The 11,681-nt window shown below is 50.1% G+C and overlaps 1 protein-coding gene across 1 annotated transcript; it reads right to left on the bottom strand.

Moving 5' to 3' along the window:
• Positions 1 to 1,432: 1,432 nt before the first annotated feature.
• On the bottom strand, positions 1,433 to 11,186 carry LOC142903845 (cilia- and flagella-associated protein 337-like). Its single transcript, XM_076049693.1, has 10 exons — positions 10,912 to 11,186; positions 8,577 to 8,675; positions 7,646 to 7,930; positions 6,532 to 6,705; positions 6,084 to 6,167; positions 5,854 to 5,946; positions 5,607 to 5,778; positions 2,814 to 2,981; positions 2,370 to 2,530; positions 1,433 to 1,678 (listed from the first exon to the last, which is right to left on the bottom strand). Exons 2-10 carry the CDS (start codon positions 8,655 to 8,657, stop codon positions 1,433 to 1,435), a joined length of 1,464 nt encoding a protein of 487 aa, XP_075905808.1. The 5' UTR covers positions 8,658 to 8,675; positions 10,912 to 11,186.
• Between the last annotated feature and the right edge of the window lie 495 nt (positions 11,187 to 11,681).

The following is an 11,681-nucleotide window of genomic DNA, read 5'->3' as shown; positions in this document are numbered from 1 at the left end:
TCTGCGCTTGATGACTTAAGCGGCACTTGGCCGTGACAGCGGTGCTTTTTCATAATGCATTAAGTTGGCAGGTCAATAAATTTGGGGTGGATGAATGTTTATCTTTGAGACGCTTAAAAAAAAAATAAAAATCTCAGCAGCAGCAGCAGCAGCAGACAAGTGCTGTGTCTCAGTTCAGGGTCTGCATCCTTGAAGTACACATTTTGAAAGGAAGCTGTGTCATAGCACTGCGCGAAGGCTCGGCCCAATTCCCAAAAGTCCTTAGGACGCTCCAAACGCGTACTCGGAATGCGCCCTCGTTTTAGCCGATTTCTAAGGCTGCACCGCTACTATCCTTCGCGTACTTATGTATCCCACGATGCTTTGCGTGCTGCTGCAAAGCATCGTGGGGTCCTGGGAAGTCATCTGAAATTAGCGGCATGTACTGGTAAAGACACAACATATAAATATTACATAAAGTATCCAGTTTTTAACGTAGGATTTTTACTTATTTGATCATCCAATGGCATCGTTAGATGGCGAACCAATGGTTAGCTTGATACTACAAAAACGTCACTTCCGGGGTTGGCCAGCAGGAGGGAACGAACATGAGCGACCTCCGTCCTCGAAGAACGCTTCCTTCAGACGGAGGTCGCTCGGTTCGAAGGGTGCAGACCCTGAATTGAGACACAGCCAAGGTGGTGTGGGTGCTTGCAGGACACAAACTCCAGCTGTTGGAAACGGAAAACTATTCAACTATTTATTTCAAATCATGAACGAAAACTCAACCAAAGGTGTCGTCAAAGGGGAAGAAAGATAAGAAAACGGGAGCAAAGCACTGAGAGGCAACGACAGCGATGAAACATAGAGCGACCGGAGACGGATGACGGGAGAGAAGGACTGTTCATACAAGAGGGCGATTGAAGCACAGGTGAGAGGAATCAAGGGCAGCAGCCACAACGAGACACAGGTGAAAGCCATGGAAACTAAAGCTAGTGGAAGCCTGAGCTGATTCTGACCCCGATCGTCTGGAGTTGTGGTCGACTGTAATCAACTCCGACGCCATCGTCACTGCGCAAAGTCACACGGAGCCGGAACATTATTAGCTTTCCTCCTAATTAAAGTCGACGTTTCCGTGAGAACATTTGGTTCCAATTAGACGAAGCGATGACGGAGGCGACGCCGCAGCTCTCGGCAGCAGCCAATTAGAGGCCGTCACATGACCTTTGAGATAACGCCACAGGTGTTGTGCGCAGCGCAACGAAGACATCCAGGAGGTTAACCGGCGCTTGGAAAGTTCAGATAAAGTTTTGTTTTAATATGACATCTTCAATGAAGGAGTACGAAAGATCAAAGAGCCGAAGCTGCAGGAGGTCCTCAGAGAAGCTCCTTCTTCTCCTCCATCTCCTTCTTCTCCTCCTTCTCATCCCTTTACTCCTCCTCTTTTTCCTCCTTAACCCTTTTTCTTCTTCTCCTCCTCCTCCTCCTCCTCCATCTCCTTCTCCTCCTTCTTCTCCTCCTCCTCCTCCTGGCTCTCCAGCAGCAGCAGCAGGCTGTTGAAGGAGAGCAGGAGGCGGCGATGGTGGCGTGGCTCCTCGTGCAGGAAGAGCAGCGTGTGCGTGTCCTCCGGCGTCCGGGGGAAAATCCCGGTCAGACGCTGGACGCACAACTGATCACACACATCCCACACACACAGCACCTGGAGGGTAAGGAGACAGAGGAGGGAATCAGATTACACCGTTGCAGTCAATCAACCATCCAAGCAATCAATACGTAAGAGATTAAGACAATGATACATAAAGACAACTTTGTCAGAATGAAATACAACAAAAAGATTCTATTGAAATCATATGTATGTGTATACAGTATATACACACACACACACACACACACACACACACACACACACTAGCATTAAATGCAGCCGCAGCAAGGAAAATAAGACCTTCTGCAGCACAGGACTTCCGCAGCGATCTGAGGTGAAGCTCTGTGAGCTCCTCACGCTGATGGCAGATGGTGTTTTTAGCAGGAAGGCAGATGGAGCACAAATCACTGCTGAAATATTAATTATCTGCAGATAAGCAGGTAGGAAAAGTGAGACGGCGGAGGCGGCGCTGAGACTGAGGGAGCGTCTCGGGTCGAAGAGCGAGTGAGACAGTGCTGAGGCTGAGGAGCTCCACCTCCACCTGTAGCTCCACCACTACCACCACCAACACCACCTCCACCTCCAGCTCCAGCTCCAGCCCCAGCTCCAGCTCCAGCTCCACCACCACCACCTCCACCTCCAGCTCCAGCTCCACCTCCAGCTTCACATCCACTTTCAGCTGCACCTACACTTCCACCTCCCCCTTCACCCCAACACCTCCTCCACCTGTAGCTCCACCTCCTACCTGGTCTTTGGAGAAGCTGACCAGCTGCTGCTGCTGCTGCTGCTCGGCCTGCATGAAGCCGACCGCCACGACGGGACTGCTGTGCCTGCCGAGGGCGCACACTGGCTCAGAGGTCACGCAGGGGTTCCACAGCAGCACACGGTGGTCCACACCCGCCGTGGCTGCAACCAATCAGAGGTTATACTTAGTAGGTAAAGGTGGGACGTGTGTTTTGAAGAAAGTTTTGACAAATTTTATTTCCATAATATTTTTTTTTTTTTTCGGATCGTGAAAATCAACCAAAACATTTGGAACACAAATGATGATGAAAGTAGATATTATATTAGCCTCTTTGGAATCTGGCTGACAATAAACTGGATCACCCTGAGGTTTCTTTCGATTAAAAACCCGCATGATTTTTTTACAACTGTGATTGTGGTGTCGCTTTCCGACACGGCCGCCCACCTATCAGGTTGAGCCCCGGGTGGTGGTCCATGTCCCACACGCCGCTCCTCGTCAGACAGGAAGTGACCCGCAGGCGTGTGCTGCTTCCCTCCCTCCAGCCAATCACCAGGCTGTTCTGCGGGCGGGTGCTGCAGGACGCCATCGCCCCCTGGGAGCCCAGGTAGCGCACTGCAGCGAGACAAGATCGCCACCGTCAGTCAGCCAGGTGGCAGCACTGCTCTGCTGAGTCGCAGCGGCTGCATCAGGAAGACTGGGCAGCGCTGCGTTAGAAGGTGTGGAGGAAAAATTATAATGCAGGATTGCGGAGCCATAAAAAAATAAAGGTCCATTTACACAAAGACGGGTTTCACTGAGAACGCTCAAAATATTTTGTTGTTCCGGCCTTGCGTGTACACGAAGCTGCCGTTTTCACTGCAACTGCACAACCGAACTTGCTGCTTGCTACTTCTGTAAACACGGAAGTTCTTCCTCTCCTTCTGCCTTCGCGAAGTCACTAAAATGCTGTCTCGGTGTAAACGGCCCCTCAGTCGCAAAGGTTTCGCATTTTTCTGCTGGTGTATTTTTGTTGTGGGCGTGGCCTTCATCGCTCATCCCAGCGGGACCAGCGTGAGTCAATAAAGATCGAAAAAGGGAAAAAAAAAGCAATAAGAACACCAGTGGAGGTCAGCTGACGGCTCTGCTGTCGAGCACCAGTCACTGCTAAACATGTTACTGTAACGTCATCAGACTGTAACATCCATCATCAGCGGCAGATGAACTCGATTAAGACAAAATCATTCAAACGATTTTCTGCGCAAACTCGTCCGAAAGGTTTTTTTTCCGACAAAGAGAGTCAGCGTCTCCACTGCTGCGCAGGCAATTCAGAGAATCAGCCCTGTGTGATGTCACATAGGGAGCTGATACCTACCCCGGCATACCACACCCCCAGCCAGGTGTTGGCTCCGCCCCCCCACCCGGCTGCCGTCTTTTTATTCCCCTACCAGACGTGAGAGCGGTCCAGTAAAATACCAGTTTCAGCTGGGGGCTGTAAACACAGGGCTAACAATGGTGCCCCCTGGGGTTCTAGAGAGGGCTCTGCAGAATTACACACACACACACACACACACACACACACAGATGACACGTGACAGTGTGTGGGTCAAAGGTCATCAGCGTCTGATTACATTCCGTGCACGCTGTCTCTCTGCGGCGAATTGTGAGTCAGACACACTGATCACAACTCGCACTGCAGCGCAACAACAAGAACAGCTGCTTCAGTCGACTAATGACACGTATTCTCTCCACATCAAAGACAGCTTTTGTTCCGCAGCTCAGTTTTTAGGGGGATTTTGGACACACACACACACACACACACACACACACACATACACGGGCTCTCGTCGCTCAGTGTAACGTCCAAATTTCCTCCTAATTTCCTCTCAGGTTTGTCTCACGTTCACTTCCTCCTGCACATCCTCCTCTACTTCCTCCTTCTCTTCCTCTTCCTCTTCCTCTTCCTCTTCCTCTTCCTCTCTGGTGGGCCTGACTAAGTGAACCTGCAGGTTTGGAGGTCTGGATAACCAGCCGTGTCTAATGGTACACAGCCCACTCATCCTACAGGCTGGGCAACTTCAAAAGGACAGCGCAACATCCCTGGAGCGAGGCGCTCGCACACACACACACACACACACACACACACACACACACACACACACACACACACACACACAAAGCGTGTAATTTCATCCAAACAGGGGTTTCAGTATTTTGCTGTTGCTCCATTTGTTGGCGAGTTTTTTTGTTTTTCCGTTCGTTCTGCTCCTTTTCACGCCGGCTTTTCTTCGTCTTCCCACGTCGGGGCCTCTGTCCTCTTGCGTAGGTCGGGTGGCGGCGGTGGCGGCAGTGGTGGCAGTGGCGGCGGCGGAGACAGCTCCGCCTCCTGCTGCGTCATTAGCGGAGAGCCCAGTGACACTGCAAAGTGAGCGAGTGATGCAACACAGATACATCTGAAAGAGACTTTTTTTTGTCCTGCCACAGTGAGCTGAGAGTCATATGAGAGGTGAGGTGTGTGTGTGTGTGTGTGTGTGTGTCAGTGATAGAGCCTTTCCGAGGTGTTGCATAAGCGGCCATCAAAGCGAGGACACAGCGTCTCTCATCTCAGGTGAACAACCTGCTCGAACCACCGCTGACACCCACCGCGCCTATTTCTGTTTTGCGTTTTGTCGTTCCGTGGGATTTCATCGCTGCTGGTTGGCCGACATCTCAGTGGGCCGGCCCGGCGGTGGAAGCAGAGAGAGTGATTTGCCTGCGATTGTGTCGCATCTCATGCAGATTCTTCCCTTCAGCCGCAGGGAGGAGTTGAGTCGAGTCTTCTGTGAGGACCTGGTCGTGGACAGCGAGTGAAACAACGACAACGACGCCACCAAGTGGGGCCACATTTCAAAAGGACCTCCAGCAGACAGGGGGCAGTGTTTGACCACAGTCAATACTCAGTGTGTTTACTCGGTGCTTGGCCGTGAACGACTGTGGACACGTCTCCTACCTTTTGCATCCTTGACTCTGAAATACTCCATTGCGCTACTGCCCCTAGTGTTTAAGAGAGGTATCACAAGGCAGGACGGAGTTCGTACAGACTTTTTTTTGTTTGTTTTTCAGTTGTAGGGTCGAGGTTAAAGTTCAAGTCACATCCTTCTTTCCAGCTCCTTTGTGAAACTGCTGTTGCACTGCTGCCTCTAGAGGTTAGGTGTGGCATCACAAGGCAGCAGGCACAACAGGCACTGCGCTAGCTGGTCGCCTTGCGAGTTTTTGCTGTACCTTTTCTGACCCATGCTGGTGCGTGCCCCTGGTGCGCCAGTGTGTAGCAGCAACGGTGCTTCCCTCGGACGAGCTCCTCCCACAGGACCACATCCTCCGAGTCCGAGTCCGTCCTCAGGCTGAGTCTCTCAAACAGCGAGATGCTCGCCGAGGTGAAATGTATCGAGGAAACCTGCAGCAGGGGAGCATTGACACAGAATCAAAAACAGGCAGAAGCTCCTCCTCCTCATGCTGATTCGTCCACTACCTGTCCGCCAGTGTCCCCGATGGTGAGAACAGCCTGGTCCGGGTCCAAAGGATCCACCCAGTAGTCCAGGCACCAGGGGGTGAACTTTAACCCCTGGTGTGACAGCGGTGGATTGTTGATGTTTTATTATATTTATATATTTATTATATTTATTGATGTTTTATTTCTGGTGTTTTGGGTGAAATGCTTAAGAATAAGAGGCTGTTGCACTGCTTGTGTTCAGTCGTTACCTGGAGTTTATACTTGCAGCTCAGGCCTTTTTTGGACAGCATGTCGTAAAAACAAACCTCCTTACTGGTGAACGACACGGCGATCTGACAACAAGGAGAGCAAATGAGCGCAAACAGAGACACACACACACACACACACACAACTAGAAAATATCATCACAGATCTGTGGATTAAAGGTCCTGCGTGTGATATCTGGCCTGATTTGCCATTTTTATATTGGTAAAAGCTTAATATACTGCACATAAATACATCAATAAAAATGTATACTGGCAGTACAGTAAAAGTACTCTTACAGTGTAATGGTTATAATTTATATATAAGAATAAACATATAGCAAGGGTCTCGCTCCCAGTTAGCTGCCATCTTGCACCACCATATTTCTAAGGAAGCCCAGTGTGGACAATCCAGTGCACATTTAGGGTTTCGGAACCCGGAACCGAAGCTCACCTGGTTGGCGTTCGGCAGCAGCACCACGTCGGTCACCCAGAGGTCTTTGGGCGCCACAGCGGCGTGCTGCAGCCGCTGCGAGTGCAGCAGCGTCAGGTCGTCCCCGTGCCGCAGCGCCGCAGTCCCGCCCCGGCTCACCGTCAGGTACTGGGCCCAGCTCGGCAGGTGCAGCACCTGCAGGAAGCCCAAGGCAACCCCGACCACAAGCGCCGGTCAGTGGACGCAGCCTCGCACACTTTTAATTTGGATTTAATGTGAAGCTAATTAGTCAAACGGAGGCCGAGGAAGGCGTGGAAGATGAATTTTGAAATCACTGGCCGCTAAGCGTTTCTTTGGCTCTCCTGCGGCTCGCTAATCTTTCAGCTATAAAACACGAGAACGACTCTATTAAACTAAGTCGTCTCTTATCGCAAGTCCGAGCAGGTTTTTTAGAGACCACTCCCACTAAGAGCTTGAATGACCAATGGCGAACAGAAAAAAAAGTTAAAACTGTCCTAACAGAGGTGGAGGAGGTCAAAGAATGAATTTCAATGCAAGGCATTTGTGCAGAATGTCGGAGCTCAGTCAGCTGAGAGTAAGGCATCGTCGGATCACTCTCATGTCTGCGTTTATCGCTAAATGATGCTAATTATGCTAATTAGCGGTTGGTCAGCAGCTGATGAGTCATCGGGGCTCGGAGGCTTTTTTATTTCGCCTCCCACAATGACATGATGTATGTTCAGTTACACACAGTCCCCTCGGTCAGCTCGGCTGAACTCTAGCGAAAACACGTCCGACTTCGCCAATCCCTGGCCTGGAAGCCGTCCGGCTATTTGTAAAACAACTTACTCGACACTCCTCCCACCTCCTCAGGACAGAGAGATGGAAGTGGCCGAGCCAGCACTTTTATCCCCGCCGCCCCTTCATTTCCATATTAATTGATAGATGTTAAACTTGAAAGGGTGCGGCGCCATCTATCTGAGCGGAGGTGAGTGGTTTTGATGAGCCAGGCGCTCTTTAATAACCTGCCACGTCAGCAGGGTTCGGGATTGGGGTGCGACAGCCGGAATGGGTTGTCCTGATAACGTCCGGCAGGAGATCATGTGATCCGGGTGGTTCCGAGAGACGTTCTCACCTTCTGCACGGGGTCTCGGTGAGGGCAGGTCAGGGTGCGAGGGGGCTTCCAGCGGGGGACCCTGCAGCTGCGGCTCCTCCTCACCTTCTCCGACAGCTCCGCCAGCAGGAAGGAGACCAGGCCGCCCCAGCTGATGAGCGCCTCCTCGCTTCTGGGGTCGGTACTGCGCTCACCCACGCTGTCAAACAGGGAGCCGTATTCCTCGTCGGAGCCGCGGCCCACCGAAGAGCTGGCCAGACGGCTGAATTCTGCCCTGGACAGGAAGCGTGAGGCACCGCAGGGCTCCTGCAGGGGGAGCCAGCGCCGTCAGTCACACATTGACTACAGCTTCTGGCTGAGCAAACACTAAATATTAGTCAATGCTTTCTAAACACTAACTCTAAATAGAATACTTTGGTTGCAGTTCACACGCTTCCCTCCTTTTCTTGTTGCTCCATTCAGCTCCTGTTGTGTTGCCTCCACATTGACAGTGTAAAAAAGATGGGCGGAGCGTCCTGTTTCAAAATGAAGTAATAAAAAAACGTGCCTTCTCTTGTTTGGCCAGCAGGGGGCTGCCAAAGTCGGTTGCAAGAAAAAAATGACAGTATGTATCAATGAGGGGGAGGAGCCTCAGGCTCAGGCATGGGCAAACTATGGCCCGGGGACCATGTGTGGTCTGTGAAGCCTGTTATCTGGTCTGCCGACCTTGAAGAAATTATAAGTAAGTAAGCCATAAATTGGCTGCATTTCATCTGTTTTTTCAGTGTTTTTAGAGTTATTGCAATAAAGAGCTATATAATAAATAGCAAATGTGGAATCTTCCACTTTCAAAAACGAGAACTGGAGGCTCCAAATGGTGGCGCCGCTGACCTCTGGGCTTCAGTATCTAGTGTGTGAGGTCACCGTGACTCTGCCCATCTTCCAGCTCTGAACTGTGAGAAGTGAGACGAACCATGAAGAGGTTCTGCAGCTTCCGCAGGTCCTCGGTGTCCATCCTGCTCACCAGCAGCGCCGCCTCCGTCCTGGTTGCCATGGCAGCGGCGGCTCACACCTGTAAAACAAAAAAACTGCACCAGGTCAAGAAGGTAAGAGGATGAACGTGTGCGAGCCTGTTTTCACAGTCGGAAGGAAAAAAAAAGAAGGGGGGGAGGAAATGACACAGTGGCTCTGCTCTCCAGGACGGAACAAGATGTTCCGTCCTGGAGAGCAGAGCCACTATGTTGTTTTTTCTCTCAGTAATCTTCTCCACCTCTTTCTCCCACGTTTGGACGTTGTTTCACACATCGGTGTGCAAACTGCACCTTTGACTCGGCGAACAACCGACTGAAAATCACAGTTCAGTTCATTTTTGGGACTGCGATGAAACACGCTTTTATATTTCAATGTTATGTATATATAATTTGTAAGTAATAATAATAGAATTTGTAAATAATTTGTTAATAACTCAATCAAAACAAAATGTTAGCTTTTCCTTTCTTACTTTATTTCTTTTTAATTCCTATGTTTTCTTCTCTTTGCACTAATTGTTGCTGTAATTAATATAAAATTCTCCAATGTGGGATAAATTAAGGCGTTCTGTTCAGTTCATCTCAGTTCATTTTTCCTACACCAGCCCAGCGCTGGAGGCTATGGGCAGATCAATCGAGAAAGTAGCGGTATTGGCTACTTTACGTGATGAGATCGATACTTTTGTTGCTCTTTTGTTTTTTCTTGACTCACAGCAAATTACTCCAACCAACTCCAACCAACGGCGACACGGTGGCGCAGTGGTTAGTGCTGCCGCCTCACAGCAAGAAGGTGGTGGGTTCGATTCCGGGGCCCGGGCCTGGGACCTTTCTGTGTGGAGTTTGCATGTTCTCCCCGTGTCTGCGTGGGTTCTCTCCGGCCACTCCGGCTTCCTCCCACACTCCAAAAACAAGCATGTGAGGTCAATAATTGAACACTCTGAATTGTCCATAGGTGTGCATGTGAGTGTGAATGGTTGTCTGTGTCTATGTGGCCCTGCGATGAACTGGCGACTTGTCCAGGGTGTCACCCTGCCTTCGCCCTATGACAGCTGGGAGGGGCTCCAGCAGACCCCCGTGACCCTGAATAGGAATAAGCGGGTATAGAAGATGGATGGATGGATGGAACTCCAACAACCTCAGCCTGGTATTATTTTTCAAAAAAAAAAAACAGGGACATTTTTGTATGATTTTCAATGATCATGACACTTAGAGAAAAATGTATTGGTATCGATATCGGCGTGGGTGATGCCAACCCTGTATTTGCTGTACTATCAGATCGATCGATGCAAACACACTACCCGGCGGTGGATGAAAAGGTGGTGGGTGGGTTTGATGTGCGCAGGGACAAACTGAGACTTGGCGGCAAGGTCGGGCGGCCGGACGGATGAGCGACGTGGGTAATAAGTCGTCGTAATGAAAAGCGGCTCGGTGACGCCAGGTTAGAAAACACTTCCGTGGCGGGAGAGACAAACTTGCTTTTCAACGTTTCGCAGGGAAAAAAAGGAAGGGAAAAAAAAAAACGCTGTCCTTTGTGGGAGGACGACAAACACATTTTCACCCGGAAATAAATGTTCATGAGACACATTCATCGGCCGCCGGTGTCAAACCGAGGAGAGATTTAGATGACAGCCGGTGTAATGAGGGCGGGAAGGAAAGACAAGAAAAAAAGAAGGAAAAAAAAGGGGAAGAAAGAAAAATCAATGCCAGGCTGAAGCCGGTATCTCTTTTGTAATGGTGACCAAGTGCAGCGCTGCCCTGACGGATGGAGGCGCGGCACTTTATCCACCTCTTTATTTACGAGGGCCGGGCTCCGATATTACGGAAATATACAACGTTTATGTTCGAGAAATAAATGAAAAGAGGAGTGAAAAAACCTTGAGATGGTTTCTTTCTCTTTACGTTTATCAGTCTGCTAACTCAGGAAAAATCACGCAACCTGTCCGGTTGTTTGTTTTGTTTTGTGGGGGGTTTTTTCTCGTTAAATCTCAATTCATGACATCACCCTGGTGGCAGAGCGCCGAACTGCAACCGCATCCCAACTTCTGCTTACTTATTGATGGCGTCTGCAGCTGTGCAGCCACGTTGACTGTATAAAAAGATGAGCAGAGCTTCCAGTTGCAAAAAAAGGACGCCAACACCGAAGTTACCATAAACCTGCATCATATTGTCTGGCCAGCAGGGGGCCGATAGAGTCGGATGCGAAAAGACTAAAATTGACTCTCAATATGTGGCGCTTTTCTACCAGTTTCCACCGCCGGCCATCGACACGTTCACACTTACCCAGCCGATTGACTTTCCTGACGGGTGCAAAGCCGTAGAAAATCTCCAAAAAAAATGCGTCACAAGTCGAACAGGAAAGAAATCCAGCAAGTTCTCGACCTCGAACCCTCTGAGGACAAGAAGCCTGGAGCCCGACAACCCCGAGAGAAAGTCGGAGCTTAACGCCCTGGAGAGAGAGCTGACACACAGGCCACAGCAGGCCGAGGCCACACACACACACACACACACACACACACACACACACACACACACACACACACACACACACACACACACACAATTCTTTTTATTAGCCTTGACTCCTAAAGACGGAGTTTCCTGGCAACCAAATAATCAAAAAGAGTTTGTGAGTCCATGAGGCAGCCGCATCGTCTGCACAATACAGTGTGTTTTAAGAGTGTGTGTGTGTGTGTGTGTGTGTGTGTGTGTGTGCGCACACGCGCGTGTGTGTGTGCGTCTGTCCATTCACAGATTAGTCAGTGGAGAGAAAATAATCGGCGTGAGGTACAATTGCATTGCCTGCCTGTGAACACACACACGCACACGCACGCACGCGCATGCGCACGCACCATGGATACAGCAACACAACTTACAACAACATGAGCATTCTACTGCCACTCATAAACACTGCACCTAAACACAAAAAAGTAAAAGTTGAGCAGCAAAAGAAAGCTTTTATGGGGCCATTCCACAGTCCTTTAAAGAGGAGTGGCACATACTTGCGCACACACACACACACACACACACACACACACACACACACACACACA

Source organism: Nelusetta ayraudi, unplaced genomic scaffold (assembly GCF_046127955.1).
Source record: "Nelusetta ayraudi isolate G7.1 ecotype Tasmania unplaced genomic scaffold, CSIRO-AGI_Nayr_v1 ptg000120l, whole genome shotgun sequence".
NCBI lineage: Eukaryota > Metazoa > Chordata > Actinopteri > Tetraodontiformes > Monacanthidae > Nelusetta > Nelusetta ayraudi.
Note: the sequence above shows the minus strand (reverse complement) of the source record. Positions and strands in the feature narration are given on the sequence as shown.

Bases quoted from the DNA above. Each gene is read 5' to 3' on its own strand.
- LOC142903845 (XM_076049693.1), bottom strand. From the start codon at position 8,657: ATGGCAACCAGGACGGAGGCGGCGCTGCTGGTGAGCAGGATGGACACC. The intron at 7,931-8,576 runs GTTCGTCTCACT...CTCCCCCTGCAG, and splicing joins AGCTGCAGAACCTCTTCATG to GAGCCCTGCGGTGCCTCACG. The intron at 6,168-6,531 runs GTGAGCTTCGGT...CCTTGTTGTCAG, and splicing joins TGCTGCCGAACGCCAACCAG to ATCGCCGTGTCGTTCACCAG.